This window comes from Tachysurus vachellii, chromosome 7 (genome assembly GCF_030014155.1).
Source record: "Tachysurus vachellii isolate PV-2020 chromosome 7, HZAU_Pvac_v1, whole genome shotgun sequence".
Classification (NCBI taxonomy): Eukaryota; Metazoa; Chordata; class Actinopteri; order Siluriformes; family Bagridae; genus Tachysurus; species Tachysurus vachellii.
In genome coordinates this window covers 27732243-27758617 of record NC_083466.1, presented here as the reverse complement: position 1 = coordinate 27758617, position 26375 = coordinate 27732243, and the positions used below count along the sequence as shown (strand labels likewise).

Genomic DNA, 26375 nt, shown 5'->3' with positions numbered 1-26375 from the left:
AATTAGCAAAATACACTGGAAGTCTTCAGCATGTTCAATCATATATTTACATTTTTCCTGTAGTTCAGATGATTCACATTCAGCACAGGTCTGTTTAAAAAAGTCAGTGATGTGTTATCACAGATTGTGAAGATTCCACATGCTGAATGATAATGGAAGCTAAACACCTAAAAGCATTTAATTATCTACTCTAAAAAAATCAGCTAGTAGTCAGTGTAGTTTTGGCTGGAGACTGATAATGACTGATGTTTAGGTTGATGAGTTATGACTGATGTATTAAAAGGCTACAGATCATTGGGATGGTTTTGTTCTCTTCTACTGCAGGTGCTGACACTGATGTGACTTATGCTGAGATTGAACTGAAACCAATGCTAAAAACAAAGAGAATAAAAGGTAGGGCAAAATGAATAAATTATATTCATTCGTATAACAAATAGAATACTCTCTCAACAACAGGTAGCGTAAATAACAGATTTACCACCCTGTTAATTCTGCTATAAATACAAGTTTTCATTTTCCTATAATAGTACATAGTACATCCTCAAGTGTATTACTCCCCTTATATCACAGCAATATTCATGATCATGTTTAAAAAGGAACCATGGGGTGGTCACGTGACCCTAAGCAAGATGGTAGCTTACAAGTTTTGCCCTGCTTTGAAACTCTGAATTTTCTTATCTAGCCCTGTTTTGTTTTTGTATACTTTGTGTTCATTCCATAGCGTGAAGGGAAATGAATAGTGGAAATGGAAATTTTTGTCAACAAGATCACAGAAAAATAAGGAGAAAAAGAAAAACCCCTCCGCACATGATAGAGAAGGGGAAGAGGCCAGTTCTAGCCTACAATCTGACACCACTTATTTTGAGTGAAATTAGGGCTGTTGGTACCCGGGTAGATGGTATTAAGGGGTCAGTCGGGATATATTGCTTCTTCTGTTGCAGTTCTTGAGAACGCATTCACTGCCCTCACTGCAAGAGTCACTGGCACTGAGACACGGGTAAGTACAGTCAAGCAATGTATCTCCGCTCTGGAAGACACGGGCAGTACACATAGCAGTCAGATGGTTAATTTGCGTGCTACCATGGGACAACTGCAAGCTAAAGTGGACAACCTGGAAAACCGTGGCCGCCGTAAAAACATGAGGATAGTTGGGCTTCCTGAGAAAGTGAAAGGCCATGAATCTCTGTCTACATTTTTACAGGCTATGTTACCGGTTTGGCTTCAGCTTCCCACAGACTCCCCTGTCATCGAGCTCAAAAAACGCATAGATCTCCCTTCCATCTCAGTCCACACCAAACACACCGCCAAGGAGTGTTATTGTGCATAGAGGCATTTTTGAGAGCTGCTAGAAAAACGCGGTAAAACGTAGTGGTGACACATTACACTTTATCCTGGACTTATCGGCAGTTGTGCGGAATCAGCAAGCATTTGGAGGGGTGTGTAAAAGAATGGTGGATCGAGGGCTATACAGAGGTTTTACGTACCCAGCTAGACTTCGCTGTTTACACAATGGAAAGATTGTTTTATTTGATAATGTGGAAGCAGCTACTTGATCTTTTCCGTGCTGTTTTTCTGTAGACCATGAGATTGCTCATGTTTTTTCCATTCCGTTAAACATTTAGAGGGCGTTTCATGTTTCTTCCTAGTGAACTTCAAGGTGATGCAGAGCCACTTGGCGGAACTCTGTTTGTAAGGACGAACTTTGGTTCTATATTTCGTGACTGTTGACTCATGACAGACCTGCACTAAACTTTTTTTTCTTATTCAATTGCCATTCAATTGCATATAAAAGGCCACATTATCTCTTTTACTATGGGGCATAAAAAAAGGCGGAGAACAGGAAATAATTAGAAGAGGTCAAAAGATTGGAGTTGATTCATAAAATTTCACCCACACAACACAATACACACAATACAACTGGAATCTCTTGACCGGCGCCAGATCTAAATTAAACTTGAACTATTCAAAACATGTACAAAAATTAATGTTTAGCAGGCAAAGGTTTTATCAATATGGGAACAAACCTAATCACCTCTTAACATACCAACTTAACTGTGAACAGTCTGAAAGGTCCATCAAGGCCATCAATACTGCCGAGGGAATAATTTTACATGATCCAGCTAAAATAACCTCCAGTTTTAAAGACGTCTATGAGAATCTGTACACCTCCTCTTGTGCACCCCAAGACCCTGATACTTTTTTGGATAATATATCCTTACCCTCAAACTTAGACAAGGACCAGGGGTCTCATTTATAAAACTGTGCGCAGGATCCCTACTAAAAGTGTATGTGCGCCCAAAATCCAAAAATGGCGTACGCCAAAAAATATTCCGATTTATAAAACCGTGCGTACGCACGCCTGTAAACAATGTTCCCGCAGATGTGCATACGTGAACCAGCCTCATATCCCGCCGTCTACATGCCCATTTTTACACGCCCATTACACGCTCCACAACTGCGCGGGCAAGAGAGCGGGCCTCGTTATAATGAGTTTCCTCTGCACTCTGCGGGTTTAAAAATGGGGTGAGGAGCCAGCGTCTCAGGGGGTAGCCTCTGTCGCCTGCAGGTTATAATTATATTAAAATCAACATTGTTATAATTATATTAAAATCAACATTGTTATAATTATATTAAAAACAAAATTGTTACAGTTTCTACTTTTTAATATTGTTAAACTCACCAAGAAGCCAGCCCTCACGTACTGTGCCTGCATTTAGTCTGTTCCCTACACTGCTATGTGTCAAGATAAAGGAATCATGTGTTGAACCAGGCCAGCATACCACAATGTTTGTGAGGGTCATGTTGGAGTCACATATGATTTGCACATTAATAGAATGCACATGATTTCTATTAACATAAGCAAATTCATTTTCAGATGGTGCCCTTATAGCAACATGAGCGCAGTCAATTGCGTCGATTACATTTGGGAAACCAGACATTGCTGCAAATTGCATTTTAATTTCGGCCTGTTCTCGCACAGTGTAGGGGAACCTGATGTATCGACTACACATATTAAGTATATCATTCAAAACGACAGATATTATGGCACTCAGGGATGGCTGTGATATACCAGACCTATAGGGAGGGTGAGATGATAGATTCCAATAGAATTATTTCATATACAAAAAGGTCTTAGAGACAAAGTTGATGATTACTTTAAATTATAAATAATTTACCTGTCTGCCAATTCCCGCATGAAACAGCTGGTTGCCAAGAACCCCAGAGTGGTGAGGACTTGTATTTGGACTGGGATGGCATGGTTCCGGCGTGTTGCCCTCTCTATTCAGCAATTCAGCACATAGATCCAAGAGCACAGCTCTAGGGAATCTAAATCGGCTTATTAGCCAGTCATCATCATGGGCCAGAAAATCATCATGGTCCCTGAAAACTCGTTCTCTCCTTATTCTGCCATCAGCGTAATCCTCCAAAAGTGCCAGCAGTGCCATCATGAAGCATTACATACCCGGTTCACCATGTACTGTAGTCGCGCCATCTCCTCCTGCGCTCCCGTTGTGGACAGTGTGACTGTAAGGCAGTGCTAATTACTAGAGATGAGCCGGATACTCGGCTGAAACGAGTATCCGGTACGGATAAAGCACTTCTGCCGAGTACGAGTGTTATACGAGTAATACGAGTCAATATCTGTGCTCGGATTGAATGAAAATCATCATTGGGTACCTGATTGTGTCAGCGTTCTGTGATAGGCTAGTCACAGCGCCCCTCTCCTACACACATACAGATGCATTGTGTTGCTGTGTCTCGCTCTGCTCACTCACAGTCACACACAGAACAGCTCTCTGTGTCTCCCTCAGTCACTCGGGTTCGCGTGTCTTTTCCGTTAACGTTTAGGGTTTCTTCAGCTTTTTACTTCGGGTTGTAATGTTAATAATACGTACTTTATAATCTAACCAGTAACCAGACACTGAGTGTCTGACACGTTTTTGCTGTATTTCATAAAAACATAAAGGTAGTATGCTAGTGTTATAAATATTACAAATTAATTATTAAGCTACTGTACACACACACACACACACACACTCACACACACACCTGGTGTGGAAATAAAAAAATAAAAAAGGCTGTCCCCTGTCACCACTCTTGTTTGCCTTGTACATCGAACCCCTGGCAGAAAGTATTTGGATGCTTAGTGGCATCCGGGGCGTGATGTCAGGTGGGATAGAACACTGTCTATCTTTATATGCAGACAATGTCCTTATTTACTTAAAGCAACCACAATTATCCATACCTGGTTTGTTAGAGACAATCAATCAATTTTGTCAGTTCACTGGATATAAAGCAAATTTAAGGAAATCCCAATCCAAGTTTTTAAATACCCCACAAACTGCTAAATCACAATGTCCCTTTTACATTACAGACTCTATTTTTCTACTTGGTCATACATATAACGTGATTTAAAGGATTTATTTTCTAAGAACTACTCACCCTTAATGGCTGTCAGGACTCAGCCCGGGCTTTCAGCCATGTGCGTTTGTGTATGTTCCGTTGTCACGTGTCTGCCCCGCCTTTGTCTGCTCCTCCCCATCTCTACACACCTGTTTCCCATTGTTAATTGTGAGGTCTATTTAATCATGGCACATTGCCGATGGCAGCGCTGAATCATCGTCATTGTACCGTCAGTGTAATGTCTATGTAACTTCTTTGTTTCCTCGTCCTTTTGTACTTTAGTTTTCGTCTGTGTTTCTGTTTTATGTCATATTGTTTATTAAACCCCATTCATTTGAAGCTACCCTGCGTATGGGTCTGTCTTCCTCCTCCCAGTTGTGACAAAATAATTCTGTGCAAACTCGGACCCAGCAGGATAGCTTCCAGCTGGGACCGGCTTATTTCTCTTCTCCCCCGGACTGTTCCGTCAGTCTTCCTGGACATTTTTCTTTTGTCGGTGACATCGCTCCGCATTTTTATTCGGTGAGGGACGGCGCTCCACTTCTGGTTCCTTCTGACATCACCTCACTTCTCTTCCGTGGAGGGTGTCACCATCCTGGGTTACTGTCAGGACTCAGCCCGGACTTTCGGCCATGTGCTGCATTTGTGTATGTTCCATGTCACGTGTCTGCCTCGCCTTTGTCTGCTCTCCCCGTCTCTAGAGGCCTGTTTCCCATTGTTAATTGTAAGGTCTATTTAACCGTGCCACGTTGCCGATGGCAGCGCAGAATCATTGTAATGTCCATGTAACGTCTTTGTTTCTTTGTTTTGTTTGCTATTGGTAAGTTTATATGCAATAATTAAAAAACTAGGATTAAATTTGCTTACCTTCTCAAGCCAAGGGAGTGTGGTGGTAGCTCAGTGCCCAACATGCAGCTCTATTATTGGGCTGCTCAGATTAAACAAATGCTTAGATGGTTTTTAATCATTACAGACTTCTTGTGGGTCAGTATGGAATCATTTGAGTCTGCTCCAAGAATGCTAACATCTCTCCCATTTATTGATAACTTCAGAGAGGTCCCCAGGTATTTGAAAACCTTTTGTTATTTAACACCCTTTTGGCTTGGGAAGATGCCAGACAACCTCAGTGTCCCCAAGATTCTGACTATGCAATCACTTTGAATCCTGATTTCCCTGCCTCGTTATATTGGCCTTCACACCTGGGCAGAAAAAGGTATGTCTAATTTAGGCATCTTATTTTCAGGGAAGGTATTTAAATCTTTTGAAATGCTCAGAATGGATTACCAAATTCCTGAAACTGATTTTTTTTTTCAAATTTCTACAAATATGTCATTTTATTCAGTCTGAAATAAGACGGGAAAATTCGTTAGGAACTCTCTGATATTGAATATAGTCTCGGGGGCGTTAAAGGGTCAGATTTCTTATCTGTATTCTCGGTTATCAGAACCCTTCTCACCATTAAATCCTTTAAGAACGATTTTGGAAAGGTACATGGGCCAACCATTTACTGATGACGAATGGCTCTGTACATGTAAGGAGGTTTTTCATAAATCAACCTCAATCTCTGTGCATGAGCAAAACTTTGAATTCATATACAAGACATATCTAACCCATGTATGCCTCCATAAAATGTACCCAAATGTTTCTAAGCTGTGTTTTAAATGTAAATCTGAAAAAGGAAAATGGACCCAAAGATGACAAGAGACGACAAAGATGCAACAAGGGACGACACACAAGATGAAGATTCTGTGCTGCCATAGGCAACGTGGCATGGTTAAATACACAAGACAATTAGACACATAAGGAACAGATGTGCAGAGGTCACATGGCCAAAGTATGGGCTGGATCCTGACTGTATCCCCCCTCGAGGCGTGGCTCCCGACACGCCAATTCCGTACGCAACAAGGGATGACAAGGGATGACACACAAGACAATTAGACACATAAGGAACAGGTCTGCAGAGGTGGGGAGGAAGAGACAAGGGCGGGGCAGACACGTGAACACAGAACATAAACAAATGCCATGGGCAAAGTCCAGGCTGGATCCTGACACAACCATTTTGGCATGAGGTACATTATATGGTTCAGAAGATGCTGGCCAGAGAATGTCTCCTACTATATATTTACTTAACTGCAAAACATCATTTGATTTCTCTACTGATTTCTCTACTGACTACTCTTTGTTAAATTTCATTACTTATTTGGCAAAGAAATGTATACTTATTCTATGGCCATCACCACAGGTACCAACATTGGAGATGTGTTTGGCACAAGTAGCTAATCTTCTCCATTTGGAAAAACGTACACATAACTTGCAGAACACATCCGAATTATTCTGGAAAACATGGGCCCCTTTGTGGGATTTACTTGAACAAGCGAGACCTCAACCCTGACCTGATTTGATCTGCCCTTTGCCTTTCCACAGTCACTGTCATTAAAAATGCATTGTTGTTATATTGTTATTAATATGTTTGAATGTATGCTGTGTGTGCTGACTGATTGTCTCTGTTGTTGTTTTGATTAAGATTTAATAAGAAACCAATAAAACTATAATTAAAAAAAGAAAAGTAGCCATAAAACACCTTCCTACCAAACAGTCATGAGAATTTAGCAGCGCTGTTGTAGAAGAAGTATTTTTAGTCCTTTAGATGAGCTGTAGTTTTTTTTTTTTTTTTTCAGGAAATTAATCAGTGAGTTGTTTCTTGCTTCCAACTAGAAACGGCCAATGTGGGTGATGAGACTGTATACTCAGAGGTGCGGAAGCATATGAAGGTAAACCTAGTGACATTTATAAAGCTTAAAAGACAATCACAACACCTTGAAGTAAGAAACATTCAAAAATGAATTGGGTAGAATTTCCACAAACCATTAGAATGTAAAACACAAAAAACATTAAAATGTTTTATTCTTGACCTTCATATCCATGTACAGTAATGCTTCGAGATATGAGTGCTTTGACATACGAATTTTTTGAGATACGAGTTGTGATTCGAGCATATTTTTGGCTTGAGATACGAGCAAATCTTTGAGATATGAGCATCCGAGCCGACGCCGCCGAAACAAAGATCCCCAACAACCACGTGTACTCTGTTTCCCCCGCCTCAGCTTCCCGCGTCTCACTCAGTTAAAGCTGCCTTTCCACTGCACAGGACAAACGACGGCCGATAAACCCGAAGTCATTCATTACCTATGGAGAGTCGCAAAGGCGCTGCGTGAGGTGCCGACCATCTGCGGATCTGTAATATTTTTGGATCCTTTTTTGTGCGTTGTATCCGTTAAAAAATTTGAACTTGTGCGACTACACCGCATCTGATATGCTGCCCGGACAGGTTTTTATTAAAACGACTGGCAGATGTTAGTGAGGAAAAAGTGACAAAAAAGGTAAAAACAAGTGAAGAGAAAAGCAATGAAGAAAATTAAGCAAAATTAATGTAAAGAAAACAGAAATTGTAGCAATTAAGTTCAGTTAAGAGAAATCAAGCATCCCGTTAGTTCTGGCAGGCCACATCATCAAGCGTGCATCAGCTGTTAATCAGCTGTCCACAACATGCACCAATCTGGTTACGACATCCTTATTACTCGACCATTCAAATTCCCATTCATTGAGCCGCTTTCAAGCGCGTCGCTGCTGCTGCTATTTAAACTCCCTCCTCCAACCCCGACTCCACCATGCCGGAACCTGTGTTCGCTGTACCAGTTTACGTCATAAATCTCCACATATTTTTCTCTTTCTCTCCCTCTCTGTCCAATTATTTAATTATTTATTTATCCATTTATTCATTTATTATTTTCCTTTCCTATTTTTAACTCTATGCATGATTAATGGTTCTGTTATACAGGGGGCTATTCTATTTTCTAGTTGCTGCTCTCCCCACTCTAAATGAAGTTTAGTTAAGTTCCATTTAAGTGTAAAGTAGCATTAAGAGTGCAAGTAATTGAACGAAAGTGAAAGTGTAACTCCTCCGCCTGTTTACTCTACCCTCAACCTTTTATTACTGTATGTTTTTATAAAATATTCATCATTTATAAATACAGGTACTGTACATTTTTCATATTCAAAACACAAACAAAACAACTGGAGTGGAATTTTGCGAGCTGGAACGGATTAATGGGATTTCAATTAATTTAAATGGGGAAAATTGCTTTGAGATACGAGCAATTTGAGATACAAGCAAGGTCACGGAAAGAATTAAACTTGTATCTCGAGGTATCACTGTACACAAAATCCTGTCTTTCAAAATCTTTAGTGGTCAGAAGAGTTCATCCATGTTATAGTTGGTATCTGTTTAGAAAACATCCTATCAGTTCATTCTACTTGGGCAGTTAGCTATGAACATACAAGCCAAATAATTTACTTATTTTTTGCTGCTTAGTATTTTGTACCATAATTTATGGCAATTTCATGAGAAATGTTTTTCTAGTCATATTTATGCATTTATGTTTTCTTTCTCTGCAGTGAGCCGTGTGCCTACAGTATGTACATTGATGAAGCCAGTGTCATCAAATAGATACTCAGCAAACCTGGCAGCTACTCTGAAAATTTTGATATTCTGTTTTGTTTATTCTTCTTAGACAAATATTTATCAAGAGTAACTCCTCCTAGGGCTTTCGAACCACATGCACCAAAATTGGATATGTCTTAGACCCTGGTCTGTAGTACTTTCTTAGCAATCTGAGTACTGGTACTTACGGTACTGGGTCTCAAATTTGACTTTTTTTACTATAGACACCTAATTTAAATTTTAGAGATTTATACCTCGGCAAGCTTTCGAGCTATCTAGAGCAAACTCGGCCAGCTTCTTTAGGGTTTTACTCTGGACAAAGGTAATCAGGTAATGTCACACGCTCGTATCCATTCGCCTCCAAAAGTATTGACACCAACTTTTGGGAATACTTTCTCTGTCAAGCCAACATCAAAGTTTGTCACGAAGAACTTTATTAATCTAGTTTAAATTTATATTTTTATACTGTAAGCTTGAATGATGCCAAGCCTGGCAAGTCCTCTGAAAATTTAAACAATAACTTATTTGTGCCACAACATAATGCTGTCTTTGGAGATGTGTCACAAAAGTTCACTTGTTGGTCTTAACCCTGCAGCTCCACCTTTAGGCATTCTTTCCCTTAACATAATGACATCCCAGGAATGTGTATACTTGTATACCCAGGAATACCTGCCTAAGTTTCACTGACCAAATTTCTTTAGTGAGATGCTCATCATCTTCTGAAGCCTAAACCCAGGAAACCAAATAAGACTTGCTGGAGACCTCTCTGCCATGTCTTGGAAAGGGGCAGCTTGCTTGCAGCTGGGGATCATTTTGTCCAAAATGGTGGAACTGGTCTGCTGTTCAGCACAGTAGCATTCCATTTTAGTTTTTGGCTGGATTCTGTTGCACAGTTATGCTAAATGGGTGGCTAAATTAAAAACATTGAAGCTTCTATTAACAGCTCTTGGATTACTAATTTCACCTTGTCAAATGAAGGCGCTACTAAATTCTTAGAGAATGTCTAGCCTGTGCTCTTGTCTCTTTAAGAAAGCTTCAGCTTCAGATTATCACCCCTAGTGTATAATGATGTACAGTATAAAATATATAGTGTATATTTGGGTTGGACATACAGTATCCTGCTGGGTATTATAAAATAATGTTGCATATCATGATTCAGATAATAACACAAATGCTCTGCACTTTTTTGGCTTAATTGGTAATACATTTGTAAAACAAAATAAAAAATAAATACCTCTTTTACATTCCATTACTATTATTATTATTTCATCTGTCCATTTGGTACTATGTTCAACCTATAGATTAAGTAAAATAAATTTACTAATCGCTCTTGTTGTGTTACACACATTTGTCATGTCTACAACTCCAGAGTTCAGTGTGGCCTACGAACAACTTCATGTTCACAGCTCAAGTATATACACACATGACCACCCTCACTTCCCCTATACATTGTGATTTATACACTTTATATTGTTATGTTGATACCAAGCCTTTGTTTTCTGATCTTGTTTCTGGTTTTTTCTCACATCTCCATTACAGACTGAACCTTGCTTTGACCTTGATTCTGGTTGATATATTTCTTTATGACTGCATTAAACAAACATTGCATACTTGCAACCTTCCTTTCCTGGCACCACTGGCTTGAGGTTGGCAAACACCCACTTGTTATTTACACCAACATTCAGAAAAACAAAAGGAAACTTCAGAGTATTTCAGAACTGCCAAGTGCAAAAACCCCAAACAAGTCTCTGGCCTTGTTTCTTTGCATGTTTTTAGTTAAGCCTGTCTTATCGCCTTGTATCCAAAAATATCAAAGCCAATGCTCTCTTCCCTACCCTTGTAGTTGACCCCCGATTGAACAGAACCCACCATCCCTTCTTACTGCATTGATTGACCCATCCATTGTTAACTTGACTAAACCATAGCTTACACCCCTCCTCTGCAATTCTCTTCTGAATTTCTTCCTTATAAGGTCTTCATCTCCATCCACATAATTCAAAACCTGGGTATACACCTTAGTCCACTTGTAACCCGGGGGTTCGGCACAAATATTGTCTACAGTGTGTCAAGGTCTGGTGCCGAACATGTCTTTAGATGTGGACCAGACCATCACCACCTGTACATTTACATTTATGCCATTTGACAGATGTATTCAGACCAATGTATGAAAGTGCTTTAAAAATCTCTATCATTAAATTTATCAACATTGGTTCACTGGTTTAAACCTCATTTGTGAGGAAGTTTAGCACACAGAAAAAAACAAGTGCTGGTTTAGGTATTTTAGTAAGAGGTAGGTCTACACCTGCCATTTGAAAACAGTCATTGACTCAGCTCTTTGGACATATAGGGGAAGATAATTTCAATTCATGCTAAAAGAACTGAGAGCTTGCATACCTCATTGAATGGAAGACCTAAGCCAAGAATTCTACATAAGTAGCCATGAATGACCCAGCCCTCTAGACAGATAGGAAACAAACCATACCCAAGCTGCTCCACAAAATCAGAGACTCCTGTGGGTGGACAAGGGAATCTTGTGGCACTGTTAAGAGGTCAAGTAGGATGAGGACAGGTGAAAGCTTGGCTGATCTAGCAGCAAATAGTTTTGCAGTGACTACAAAAAGGTCTCTGTAGAAAATGCTGTTTTAAAGCCAGAGTAGTTAGGATCTTGGAAGATGTTCAGGGAGAGGTAGCCAGACAGTTGATTATAATCTGTGAGTTTAATCATTTTACAAAGAAAAGAAATAAGTGATACCGTTCTGTAGTTGCTGATGTCTGAGTGGTCCAGAGCAGGGTCTGCAGGATGATAATGACCCTTGCTCTTTTGAAGGTAGTTGGTACATGACCAGATGTTATGGAGCCATTGATGATTGTAGTGATGAAGGGCAGGAGGTCTTGCAAGATGGTCTGGAGTATTGTAGACAGGATTGGATCCAGTGGGCAGGTGTTACAGTAGGATTCCAGGACCGCATGAATTGTAAGATCTTTCTGTTGCTAGGATTGATAAATATGACATTGAGGGAATAAGTGAATCCTATCTGTGTAATGGTAGGGTATTTAGGGCAGTCCAAGGTCCCCAGAGCCCTATCTGTAAGCCACCAGTTTCCTCAGCCAATGCAGAAGCAATTTCTACATACCTTCTGCTCCAAGCACCTAGAGGTCCTTGTTCCTATCCTGCCTTAGTGTGCACAGAATTTCCTGTGCCACTCTGTCATGCAGCTTAACCCATTCCATTGGGTACTCAGTTACCAATCCCCCTATTCGCCTGGAATGTGGCCACTACATATTCCCCCACTGGTTTGTGGTTTCAATGTAGAGAGCAGGTCACAATCAAATAGGCCACTCGCAATCATAAAGTGCAAGTAGTCAGCCTCAGAATACAGAACCCCTGTGCTAACCCAGCTACAAGGGTGTGGGGCTGTCCACAACCTCTGCCAGCCCCACACCTTCAAGAAACTCATTTTGCTACATACATTTTGCTAATATAGATATATTGTAGGAGATAAAGCAGGTGCATTATATGCAATTCTGGAAATCTCATCTTAATTATCATAGTGTTAGTATGTTTTGCTGCAAAAAGCTTATTTTTGTAATTATGTAGTTACTTAGAACATGGCCATAACCTTTTATTTTGCAAATTTACCGAAGTCTTAAAGCAGATTAGTTTGGATGTTTGTTACAACAGCACCACCAACAGTCATGTGGAAAAACTCTGAATGCTATGAAGAGTCAGTAAGAGAGGCTGGTTCGTGTAGATTTTGTCAGGTATTTACACAAGTGACAATGTCCTGTTAACAGACAAATTGTAAATATGAATTTCCCTCTGGTATCAATAGTGATTTATCTAGCCAGTAAATTACACTAAAGGACAAATGATTCCTGTCAATGTAATGCATTGCTGAACACTAACAGCTTGCCAATTAAACTTTCAACAGATATTGAATGTTCTTATCCCATCTAATATCACAAGCAGCCAGACCTGACAGATGTGAATTGCTTATATATGTTTTTCATTTATACATCAGTTAAAACAATTCAGCCAGTAACTCATACCAGAACTGATATAAAGTTCTAAATTAGGTGAAAAATGACAGTGTACAAGCTCTCCGGTGCATGAGCACACACAAAAATAAATTCATCCACACTAGGTTTATTTCTACTTGTGTATGTAATAGAAACATTTACATCATCACATATCTTAAAATCATAGTTTCACATGGGTTTCAACCCTTAATGAAAAGTCAATAGAATCAAATCTGATCGCTACAAAAGTTTTATAAAGGATGCCCTTGATTTTGGAGAAACAGTCCAGAATTCTTTAGACTTCTGTGTCAGATCACAGCATTAGTCACACATGAAGGTCCCCTCGAGAAATTTAGAAATTTCTTTCAGTGCGATAAAAGTGGTTAAATTTTTTATTTAAAAAAATAATAATAACGACACAGTTAAATATATATATATATATAAACACAAGCTGAACACAGTAATATAAAGACAGAAAAGATCAGAAAAAAATGTAAAAATGCACAAATCACAGGCTTTATATTTCACATGATTGGTTAAAGGTCATTAACTATGACATGCTCCTCCCATCTTAACTTCTGGTGTATGTGGGACATGTAATGACATCATTTCCTGCAAAAAATTAGTCAGACATGAATAGCAGAATGTAGAGTTCAGGCTCATGTGAACATTTAACCAAACAGCCATCTTGTATTAAATCTCCTTGACATTTCCAGAATGTCCACAAGGGGTCTTCAGTGTCCAAAGAGCCTTCTATAAGCAGACATAGAAATCAGAATTGAGAAATTTTAATGATTTATATTGAAATATTTATCACCTTCCTGATATTGACTTATGGCATTGTGACAGAGTGACCTGTCCCTATGCCCGTTGGTCCGTGCAGCGCACACACACACACACACACACATTAGCTTTGTCTTTCGTTTGATGTTTTGTCCTGTTGTTGTGCTTCTTCTTACCTGTTGTGAGTGTTTGTCAGCGTCTGTGTTGCCGGTCTTCCGCGTTGCCTCTCCATAATCGGCCGGTAGAACCCGAGCGCCACCAGCGGCCTGGATTAATAGCGCCGGGTCCGCTGTGAGTGGGCGTGTCGGCGTGGGGCAGCCGGAAGCCGGCTTGACCATTATACTGTCTGATACAGGGGGAATAATTAAGTTTGATATTAATGTTCTGTGTTTTATTATTTTTGTTTATCTTTTGTGTTTATTTTGATCACCTTTTGGTTTTGGGTTCTAGAAATATTTCGTTGATATATGTCTATATATATAATTGGGTTGTGTTGTGTGAATGTACATACTTACCTGTGTACTTACCTCCGGTGTTAATGATGGTCCAAAAGGGGGCGGGGCTTGGCCTATAAAAAGGTGCCCCAGAGAGCGATCTGGGTCAGTTTACCTGGCTAGCGAGTGTGGAAGTGTGGTGCCGTGAGCGATTTATTCTGTCTCAAAGTAGTGGACTATATATATATATATATATATATATATATATATATATATATATATATATATATATATATATATATATATATATATATATATATATTATTTATTTTCTTTTCTTTTCTTTTGTTTTTTTTTCGGGTGTTTCCTTGGTTATTTTTGTACATAGTGTTGGGTCGGTATTCACCTCTTGGGCACTGTAAAATAAACAGCACTTTTACACTTTTTCATCCTTGCAAGTATTGCCATCATTTTTCTTTTAGTTATTTTCCTTTGGAAACCCAGTCAAGAAGGAAAGACCTGTTGTCTAACAGGCATACAACTGATTTAATCTCTGTGGTATTATTAGCATTAGAAACTGTCTCCTGTTGTTTGCTGTGAGACAAATGACTCACAATTCTACATTGCATCTGTTTCTATAATCGCTTATTTCCAATATATTATAATTTCTTGAAAATGGTAGAAGTGAACAATAAAGAGTAAAAAAGTTTAAACAAACTTGTAGGCGGTCTTCCTAATTATTTGTCCTAATCATTTTGACCTTTATTATAAACACTTGTAGGGTTTGTGGCTGCACACACACATTAATTATTATTAGATCACATGACCAGAACATGTTCATTACAAAAATACTTGATATTGGAAAAGTATCTTTTGTGTTTTAATCACTTTTACTGATAAATCTCTGAACCACTCAAAGAACACAACTTACCCACATCATGTCCCATTAAATCTGCAGTGTAAAACTCTGGATTTCACTCCAATTTACCATCATTCAACAGATAGTGCTGTCCCAATTTACAGGTATGTAGGAAACGAATCGTTCTTGTTCACTTCCATGTACTGACTCATATTATTCACTGAAGTACTGTCTGTGTAAAACACATGACTGGTTTGTCAGATTTTTCCTGCTTTATAAAGGCTGCATTAGCCTGCATGCTGTAGAGGAGTAAATCATTGTTGGATGTATTGAGCGAATCCACCTCTTACTAGTCAGGATTAAAACCATACAGCAGTTACCACTAGAGGGAGTCAAAGACATTTTAGTTTCACTTTTCAATCACTGACCACCACATACTGAGTTACTGTAACCTTCCTGTCAGCTCCAAGCAGTCTGGTCATTCTCCTCTGTCCTCTCACCAATAAGGCTTTCTTTTTGTTTGTGTAATATTTATATCGTCGCTGTCGGGCGGAAACCTTGTATGTCCATATTTTGTCAATTTCATATTTTTTCACATATCGATGCTGCTGGTCAGTCCCCACATGGGTCTGTTATTTTTACAAGTTATTAACCAATCTAAATTCTTGAAAATAGTTTGAGCACAAATCTCTTAACTCCACTGGACACTTCAACTGTCCACCTCTTCTTCACTCCGCAGGAGAGCTTTGCAGCATATTTCTCCTCAAGAAGAATCTCAAGGAATCAACACATCCTCTGAGGTAAATATCTTCAAAACACTGGGCTTAAAGAAAAAAAAAATCTTGACCCCCGCTAGTTCTGGTGCTCGTCTGAGGCCAGGAATTTAGCGCAAGACAATCCACTGCATCGCGGACTAAACCCTGTGCATTGCAGATAAGATACAGCATTTTTTTAATTTCCTGAAAAATAATGGTTTTGGAGATACGAGGATTCCGCCCGACAGCGACGAATACTGGTTTGTGTGTGTGTGTGTGTGTGTGTGTGTGTGTGTGTGTGTGTGTGTGTGTGTGTGTATGTTACTGATGAGTGTATGAATTGTACATGACTGGCTGATTTTCATAATTTCACAAATGCACAAGTGAAAGAAAGTGGGAAATTAATGTATATTTAGATATTTTGCTCAATGTGTTAGTCTTCATTATAAATTATGTTAATCCTAATAAAGTAAAGCATAAAAGTTTTACAATGTCTTAATGTGAAATAAGTAAAAATATACATAATACTGTAAGAAGAATATATTGAGTATGAATGCGTTCAGATATTTGAAATGTAATTGTTGTAACAGTTTTTATTTGATTGTCCAATGGTAAGTTTATCCTGTTCTCCTGAAGCCAAAGCTCTGAAGCCTGTTTCAGGTAAATGAAAGGATTTTCACTAAAGCATTGTATCGATGCTTGATTTGTTCTATCAAAATCATGTGACCAATGACGTCTGAAACTTCGTTTCACACACACACACGTGACTGTTTCTTTCACTTATTCAAAAGTTTAAAACTTGTCATTGGGCAATTATATGCCCACCTCTCTAGACAAAGGCTATGGTTTTAGTGTATTCTAAACTACTTGACTGCTAAAATGAATCATGACCAATGCAATATGCAACAGTTTTTTTCTAATTCATATATTTTGTATTATTCTGCCAAGACGCCTAATGCACCCATGGCCAACTGGGATGTCCTTTTCATGTTAGCATATGCATTTCTAAATGCATCATTAATGGTAGCCTAATATTCGGTTATTAAGTTTGTTTTATAGACAGCTATAGGCAAGTACCCGCTCTGATAATCCACTTCAGTTTTGGTCACAGCACAGGCACATTTACCCACATTTATACATGCTGGCCCTGAGCTATGTGTGTACCCCTGCCTCTTCTGTGCCTTGTGAACGGATATTTTCTAAAGCTGGTGAAGTGGTCAGCAAAAGAGAAATAGGCTCAGCACCAGAACTGTGGAGAAAATCCTGTTTTTAAATGACAATCAAACCACATAAGTTACCCATACGCGCCGTCAAATCACTACAATCAATTTTCCCCTGAACTTCCATTGTGTCTGCATTTCTTTAAGCAGTGTCACTTTCATTTACATACATACTCCCACTGTTTCAAAGCACTGCACGGGTTCCCAAGCAACAGACAAAAAGCTTAAACTAAGCAAATTGTTCGTTGACCTTACCTTAAGTGTAAGTCACTTTTTTCTTGCTGTTACACGGTCCTCATAAGAACAGAGCAGAACATAACATGGATGTAACCTGCTGCCTGATCTGAGTTGCGCATGCGCGAACACAATGTTTTTTGTCAGCTAGATACAGCAGCACCACTAAGACAAACTCGATGGTTATGATTATATTTGCATAGGAGGACATTATTACCTGGGTAACTGTTGTTTTTATTTGTTTGTTTGTTTTTCAATTCAGCTTATAAAAGTTTTAAGAAGATTTGCCAAAGCAACAATCAATTTGTCGAAAAATTTGGACAGTATACAATAACAGCAATATAAACATTATGTTATGACAGACAACCACACAGCACAACCAACACTGACAACTTTCTAACAGAACTGACGGTTCATATGTATAAGTCCTGCACCTGTCATATACACCAGACATCCAAAAAAACTCCTATCCAGACATACAAGAAAGGTTATAGTCAGTTGTGGTCTCTCTCTCTCTCTCTCTCTCTCTCTCTCTCTCTCTCTCTCTCTATTTTTGTACACTCTCTCTATAAGCAAACAGGAAGTGGTAAAACTTTAACACACACCTCTGCTCTGTCAGTCAGTCAGTCATTAGAGGGACAGGATGGAGCTCAGTCCACTGCCTGTGATGCTCTGTGAGTAAATGTTCTCTTTGTGTCTTCATTAGAGTGAGTGATGGGGTATAAAGTTGTTCATCTGCAGTCTGAATGTCCTGAGTGATGAGCTTATTGTGTGATTAGGACATTGTGTGTACTTCATCATGACTGTTCAGGTGGATCAGTGTCTCCATATCTGTTATGAGAAGGGTTTAGTTTGAGGTTGTACAAATTGAGGTTGTAGGGTTTAGTACAAATAGAGCAAGTTTAAAACACAAGGTTTAAATCATCTAAAAAAGTCTGTATTGTTGGAATTTGTATCTGATTGTCTTCTGGTGGTGTTTTTTGTATACAGAAATGTAAAAAAAACAGCTTAACATTAACTAGATTTTCTGAGAACCCTACATTTCCATTTTTGTTACTATTATGGTCTGGGCAGGAAAAAATATTAACTCTAATACTCCTTAATACCAAAATAATGCACATCACATTTTTTGTAATAATCACAAATCATTATTTAATAATTATCACTAATTATTATGTTCACTTTAAAAATAAGAACAATATGTGTGCAGTAACAAACACTTCTCATTAGTCCTATACACACAGAGCAGTGACACTGAGTACAAAGAGCAGGTAGCGGATGTGGTTTATGTTCTATTTTTATTTAGTGGTGCAAATTCATCTGTGAAAAAGCAGAGGAGGCATGAAAGGGGTGAGATGTGAAGACGGACGTGTGAAAGCAATAACTAACCTTTTAACCAATGATAATGTATGTAAAGTTAACTCCACTAATACTTATTTTCAATTTTATTTAAATCTTTAATAGTTGTCCAAACTGAAAATTACCATTTAAAGCTACATTTTCTATTTCACAATCAGTTGGAGACAAACTGACTATTCAGATTAATAAGATTTCACTCTCACTAGCCAGATTATGGTTTACTTTTAATTCTTTTATTTTTTTTATCTTATTTTACATTTATCATTTTGGCTATTCATCATCCTCAGAAGCTCGGATGCCTGGAATACTGTCCACTGGGGGGACAGTGGTGGCTCATCTGGTTAAGGCTCTGGGTTGTTGATTGGAGGATCGGGGTTCAAGGCCCAGCACAGCCAATCTGCGACTGCTGGGCCATTGAGCAAGGCCCTCAACCCTCCCTGCTCCAGGGGCACTGTATCATAGCTGCCCCTGCACTCTGACCCCAACCTCCTCAGTTGGGGAATGTGAAGAAAAGAATTCCACTGTGCTGTAATGTATATGTGGTGATAATAAAGGCTTCTATGCCCCCCGTTCTGTCCATACAAGGCCTAATTTAATAAAATAAATTTATAAGTGGGGATACTGGTGCAGCAGGTGGTGTTATCTTTAGAAAGAATATATTGGGGTACTCAGGTTTTCTCAGGTACAGTATAAGGTAGTGAGTTTCCAAACATTAATCCATCTTCAGGAATCACTTTATGCTGGTTATGGTTGCAGTGAATCTGGAGTCTGTCCTGGAGACACCCAGGAGCATATATAGGACATCCACATTCAGGAAGAAACTGTGAAACTTCAAACAGAGAAAAGATCTTATCACCCACAGTAACCTTTCTGTTACTATTATGCTCTGCACTGTGAACCATCTCACTGCAATTTCATTTTTATGCACAATAACACTAAACTATTGTCTTGTTTTATTCACTTATTTGTGACAAATCTATAAAAGAATTCTGCAGAAAAAAACTTATAATTAGCCTGGGACACCGAGAAGAGAGACAAGTTGGCAGTTGTGGTTTAGCTTCTGTGTTTAATTCAGTGCTGTGTGTTCAGCAGTGAAGAAGTAGAGGAGGTGTTAAGATGAAAATATTTGCATGTTGCATGCATTCAAGTTGTTGATGCCAAATTCTGGGTCTACCACATGCATCATACAGTAAAAATCAAGACGCATTAGACAAGATTTCCAGTTTTCAAATGCTCAGTTTGAGTGAGCCTGTGTCCCCTCCGGGCTTAGATCCCTTTTCTTGTCTAACAGCAGTGATCTTCTGCTGTTGTGGACAATCTGACTCAATTCAATTTAATTTTATTTGTGTAAAGCTTTTAACATATATACATCTATATTAAATATAAACCAAGTTCAAGATTTAATACTATATTTATATTTATCCCTAATGAGCAAGCCGGAGGTCATTGTGGCAAGGAGATGAAACCTTGTGAGGAACCAGACTCAAAAGGGAACCCACCCTTATTTGGGTGGTGGCAGATAGTTTGATTATAAATCATTTTAAATCATCAATCCATTTTCCATTTTTTGTAAAATCATAATAAGTGAAACAGACACTCCTGTGCCTTCTCTTTCCAGAAATTTTCATAGATGACTCAAATTACTAAAATCACTAGATTTTCTAAATAAGATTTTATCTTGTGTGTTCTGTGTGTCTAAAATGTGCTGTTTTCTTTATTAGACTGAATATTCTACATATAAACGTCATGATCTGTTTCTGTTCCCTTTTTAGTGCTGATTTCACTCATACCAGTGGTCCAGGCTCAAGGTGATTTTTATATAGTTTATCTTTATATTGTCTCCATATGTGATTTGGTTTGGTGCTGAAAAGGTTGTGAACAATTTGTTTAGTTGTTCCTTGTTTATTAATGTAGTTTTTATAGATCTAACCAAAGGAGGCTGCAACATCAGATTTGAAAAAAATATTTTTCAATCAAATAATTTTATGCTGCTTAAATGTTGTAATATATTAAATATAAAACAGCACAAGTTTAATGACAGCAGCACAAGAGAGCAGTAGAATTGTGGTCTAATAAAAAGTCAGTCTGATTAATAGAACACAGTGAACATTTAAAAAGAAGGCAGTAAATCTCACCTTGTGTTGGCTTTGCTATTATCTGATTTATTAGAAGATAATAAGACACTAACACTTCTGGGGAAATCATATGATATGTCAATGCTGTGGAAAGCTTTTTTATTTTGCATATTTTGGGGTTGCGAGAAAACCAAAAGTCAAGTTGGTACATGAATTTAAACCTCTGTCCAAAATATCACCCGAAAGAAGATGGCTGAGTTTGGTGTAGATCGAAAGTTTGCCGAGTTATTAACCTCAAAATTGTATAATGGGTATCTATGGAAAAAAAGGCCACTTTGAGATCCAGTACAGTGAGTACCGGTACTAGTATTGCTTAGAAAAGAAAGCTACAATATGAAATGATTATGATAGTGCATGTGGCTCGAAAGCCCTAGGACGAGAAGCATTTAAAATAATTTTGTCTAAGAAGAATAAGCAAAACAGAATGTTGTCTTCTACAAGACCAACATAATCAGTAAATACAGAGTTTCTACACTTCAATCAGATCATGAATTTTGTTACATAGAAAATATACTGAATATCAGCCGTGTAAGAAAACATACAACTGTAACATCTTGTATTAAATGTTAAATATAAATGTTAGTTTTAGACACAAAGCATCTGTTAGACACAGTGAATCTACTGCTTATGTTGTAAAGTGTAAAGCAGCTCTGACACCTTCATCATTTCACACCAACAGTAAAACCCAAACCGACTGTGAGAGTGAATCCTCAGAGCTCCGTCTACACTGGAGACACCGTCACTCTGAGCTGTGAGCTGCAGTCGACTGGATGGAAGTTTTACTGGTACAAAAATAATCAGTCGTTACAGAATCTGAACAGTGAACAAGTGAACACACTTAATGTTACAGTCGATAATGCAGGAGAAACAGAGTACAAGTGTCGAGCATACGGGACAAACAACTACTATCACTACTACACAGAGTTCAGTGATCCTGTCAAGATTACAGTGAGAGGTATGTCATGATTCTTTTCATCACAGGTTTGTTAGAAAGCGTAAACATTATTGGTTGATTATTATGTACTTGGTTATTCCAGAAATTTCAGAATAATCTTGAAAAACATATGTTTAAAATTATTTGTCATTTCTGACTGGTGAGATCCAAAAACATTTTAACACACACACACACACACACACACACACACACACACACACACACACACACACACACACAATAACTATGTTTTCTGACATGTAAACGTCTTCAGGACAGAAAAGTTTATATTTTGTGGTTCTGTGTTTTTTATATATATATTTATTAAAATATAGATTAAATTAAATCTTAGTTAGAAAACGTCTGTAAGTGAGAACTGTAAAAAGATATTTGGGACATGTCTGAGGGCAACCCAGCACATATATATTGACCTGTTTCTGTTGTGTTTTTGTTTATGTTGTCATGTGGGTTTTTGTTCTGATTCATGTCTTGTCTCCGCCCCTGTCCTGTCATTGGTTGTTGTTCTAATGTATCTGGATTATTCTCACCTGTTTTCACTTTCACCCTTGATTTGTCAGTGTATTTAAACCACTTTGCTTCACCATGTATTTGTCTTGTAACTGTTGTTACTGCTGTGTGTTTCTAGTCTGATCTAGTGTTTGTTTTTGCTTCATTTCTGTCACAATTTAAAAATGTCTTGTTTCTATCTAAATAAATAAACTTCTACACTTGTATCTGCCTCTAGCCCCCTAATGTGACAAGAACAGGAACTAACTAGTTTGTCAGACTTTCCACAACAGTAAATGTAACTAAAAACTAATGAAAAGTTCAGTGTGTCATTCATTAAATTATAATCATCAGCACATCGTTGCTGTCGGGCAGAAACCTCGTATGTCCAAATTTGGTCAATTTCATATTTTTTCACATATCGATACTATTGTTCAGTCCCCACATGGGTCTGTTATTTTTACAAGTTATTAACCAATCTAAAGTCTTGAAAATAGCTTGAACGTAAATCTCTTAACTCCATTGGACACTTCAACTGTCTGAGAAACCTCGTAACTCCACCTCTTCTTCACTCCGCGGGAGAGCTGCGCGGCATATTTCTCCTCAAGATTAAGAGTCGCAACGAATCAACATGTCTTGAAGTGATATCTAAAGTGATTTTCGTGGGGCTCAAAGAAAAAAAATCTTGACCCCTGCTAGTTCTGGTGCTCGTTTGAGAACAGGAATTTAGCGCAAGACAATCCACTGCAACGCGGACTAAACCCTGTGCATTGCAGATAAGATAGGATTGTATCTTATAATGTCAAGGCAAACCGTTATGTTCAACCGTCATGCTCATAGCTTTAAGCAAGCTGGCTGGCTTTTTGCCTCGTTATTATACGTAAACATGCCGTAAAACGTAGTGAAACGATAATTTGAACTTTATTAATTTTATTTTTTGGGTGAACTATCCCTTTAACTATGATTTTATCTGTGTTATTGATGTATTTTAAATATCTTACTATATAAAAAAAATATTAAATTAATAAATATTATTACTGCTTATTATACATGTTCATTGATGTTTTAAAATGTTTTTTTATAATATAATATTTGAATTAAATTGAATGTTTTGGATACCACTATTAAATTATTGTTTTTATTATTATTTTACTGAATTTAAGTCAGTCTACTTATAGACAATGCCTCTCTTGGCACTGTGCATGTAAAACACTGTTTTTTGGACACTAACAAGTGAAAATAGTTAGGTTAGATACATTTGAGTAGGTCTGTTTTGTTAAAAATTGATAGCTGTAATGCTTCTGTGCAGAAAGAAACCCGTGAGCCACGAAGGTAAGTTTGCGAGGAGATTAGACTAATTTCCACCTATTAGACAGCCTAATCAGCTTATCGTGTTTTGTATTGCATCACTTATAGCTCTTAAACCTTTAAAATGAACGTTTAGGAAGGAGTTTAGGAAGATGTATGTAACTACAGTCATTAGCTTTGGTTAACTATTGAAGCCTTGTCTCTTGTCAAAAGGCTCAACGTGACCGCAGGCTTTATTATAACACTGCTGGCAGCAGCGACGTCTGTGTCCGTACCATTCTTATCAATGACTTCATAATCTCGTATCTCCCTGCTCCCAAGTCATAAAGCTTGTATCTCCGATAAAACGTGACTTTGGGAAAATGTTGTGTTAATGTTGGTACACAACAGTATATGATAGCAATATAAGGCATAATAACAACTTTAACGATACAATGTTTAATAACTCAAAAAAATACAGCGTTTTTTTAATTCCCTGAAAAATAATGGTTTTGGAGATTTTGAGGATTCCGCCCGACAGCGACGACATGCTGATTAAATTAATCTGTACTTCATAGTGGAAACAGTAACTCTATAACAGTGTTGGACACGTTGTTTTATTTCTTAAACTTTGTTAAAAGTAGAAAAAATTATGCACAATATACAGTGCAATGTAAGAGATTATATTCAGTTCATTTCAGTCAAGATTAAAAAATATCTTGTAAAATTCTGTGTAACAGAGAGACCAGAGGCAGTACTGAGTGTATCTCCACAGAGCTGGGTGAGTGAAGGAGACTCAGTGACTCTAAGCTGTGAGGTTACAGACTCCTCTACAGACTGGACATTCAGCTGGTACACAGTTGTTCCCTACAGAGACGGATTAACTGGAATAAATAATAACCGTGGCTATATCGTGTATGCAGAGCTCCTCTCAGACAGCAGCAGAGGATCTAGAGGCAACTACACTCTCAGTCCTGCTGTTCTTAATCACACAGGAGTTTATATGTGCAGAGGAGAGAGAAGAGAACCAGCCCTTCACACACAGTACAGCAATCTACAGCCACTATGGATCACTGGTGAGGAAAATTAACTGTTGTGTTGAAGTGTAGACATTAAAATTGCGAATGTAACATCAGATTAATGCAGTATTTATTTAATCATGTGTATAATTAGGTTATAAAGTATGTGTATGATAAACATATATAGGACTCAGGACATGGTTGAGGATTTCTGTGAAGTAGGATTTTATTAAAAGTCAGAGCAGGTAAACATGCTGTATGTGTCCAAGTATAAATTATTCAGAGATAATGTCTTCAGAAAATGTCTTCTAAACAGATACAGATACAAATAGGAGGTAAATATTTTTATTGTTTGAAATATTTTGCTGGAAATAAATATTGCAATTTACATCACATTACAGTCATTTCCTTGTGTTCTGCCTCATTAAATGCCTCTTTTCTGTATAAGGTGAATCTCCTCCAGTCTCTCTGATCATCAATCCCAGCAGAACTCAGCACTTTACTAATGACTCTCTCTCATTGAGCTGTGAAGACCAGAGTAACTCTACTGGATGGACAGTGAGACGATACACACACAGTGAGAGTGTGTTAGATTGTTCACACTGGAGATCAGTTACAGGATCTACATGTATCATCAGCTTCCTCTCCACATCCTACACTGGAGTTTACTGGTGTGAGTCTGAATCTGGAGAAAACAGTAATCCTATCAACATCACAGTGCATGGTGAGTCTTCATGTAATGTGTTTAACTCTCCTGCAGACCATGGGTCTATTTGACCCGGCTGGAAAGTTTAATGTGTCATAACTTGGGTTTCCTTCCACACATTTGCCTGAAATTTACCAGGATTGTTCCAAATTATGAGCTTTGTAAGTAAAATTAATTTTGTCTATTTCCGTTAAACTATGTGTTCATAAAATACTGTAAATACTTTCCTCATCAGGTCCTCCCAGGTCAGTTTGACCTGGCCACATTTAGTGGGGCAATATGTCACACTTTTGCCCTTTTCAGTGCAATGAACATACATACAGACAAAAAATGCACACATAAAATGCCCACTAACACATGCACCCAAAACACACACTCACACACCACACACACACACACACACACTCACACACAAACACACACAAATTGGGCATTACATTTTATTAGGCTACCAGTTAAAAAAGCTACACATTTGTAAATATATCACACTTTTGATATGCAAAATGTTTTTTACTAAAAATGAAGCATTTCTGTATATGAATAAGTTTTATACCAAATATTATTTTTATTTTTTGGCAAAATATATGTTAATATGTTGGAACCAAGTTAGACAAAAATGGTGAGAAAAAAATGGCTTACTTTAATATATACTTAATTTTTTTATAAGCAGTCAAAACAGACAAAGTCAAGTTGACTCTGTGCTCCTAATTTGCATAGGAATGCAGAAAAGGTTGTAGGAAAAGGGAAATGTTATAGGAAAAATGTTATAGGAAAAGGGAAATGATTCATTACAGAATATTTAGAACTCTGAGAATTCGCTTAGGAGAAACTGTTCATGAAGACAAAAACATTTTCTTAAGATTTAGATGAAACACCTCCAGACTTTTCACGTTTAGAAGGTCTGAAGTTATATAGAGATAAATTAGAGAACCTTTATTTATTATCTACAGACACATCATAGTGTGTGGATTTCCTTGTTAGTGATTTTCTGTGTTCTAGATGGTGATGTGATCCTGGAGAGTCCTGTCCATCCTGTGACTGAGGGACATCCTCTGACTCTACGCTGTTTATATCACAACCCAAATCCCTCAAACCTCCGAGCTGATTTCTATAAAGATGGATCAGTTCTCCAGAACCAGACTACAGGAGAGATGATCATCCAAACTGTCTCAAAGTCAGATGAAGGTTTCTACCACTGTGAACACCCAGAGAGAGGAG

At 38.0% G+C, this 26375-nt stretch overlaps 1 protein-coding gene across 3 annotated transcripts in view; it reads left to right on the top strand.

Moving 5' to 3' along the window:
- Positions 1-26375, top strand: part of LOC132849065 (carcinoembryonic antigen-related cell adhesion molecule 5-like) — a 272443-nt gene that overhangs the window by 225939 nt on the left and 20129 nt on the right. Inside the window, exons 1-3 of one of the 3 annotated variants that reach the window (XM_060875249.1) lie at positions 17798-17884; positions 20342-20377; positions 21384-21659. The exons of 1 other annotated variant lie outside the window; for it this stretch is intronic. In XM_060875249.1, the coding sequence (XP_060731232.1) occupies positions 17854-17884; positions 20342-20377; positions 21384-21659 (343 nt within the window). In that variant the 5' untranslated portion in view covers positions 17798-17853. Of the gene's footprint in view, positions 1-17797; positions 17885-20341; positions 20378-21383; positions 21660-26375 lie in introns of those variants that run through there. One more of the 3 variants, XM_060875248.1, reaches the window with a different exon arrangement.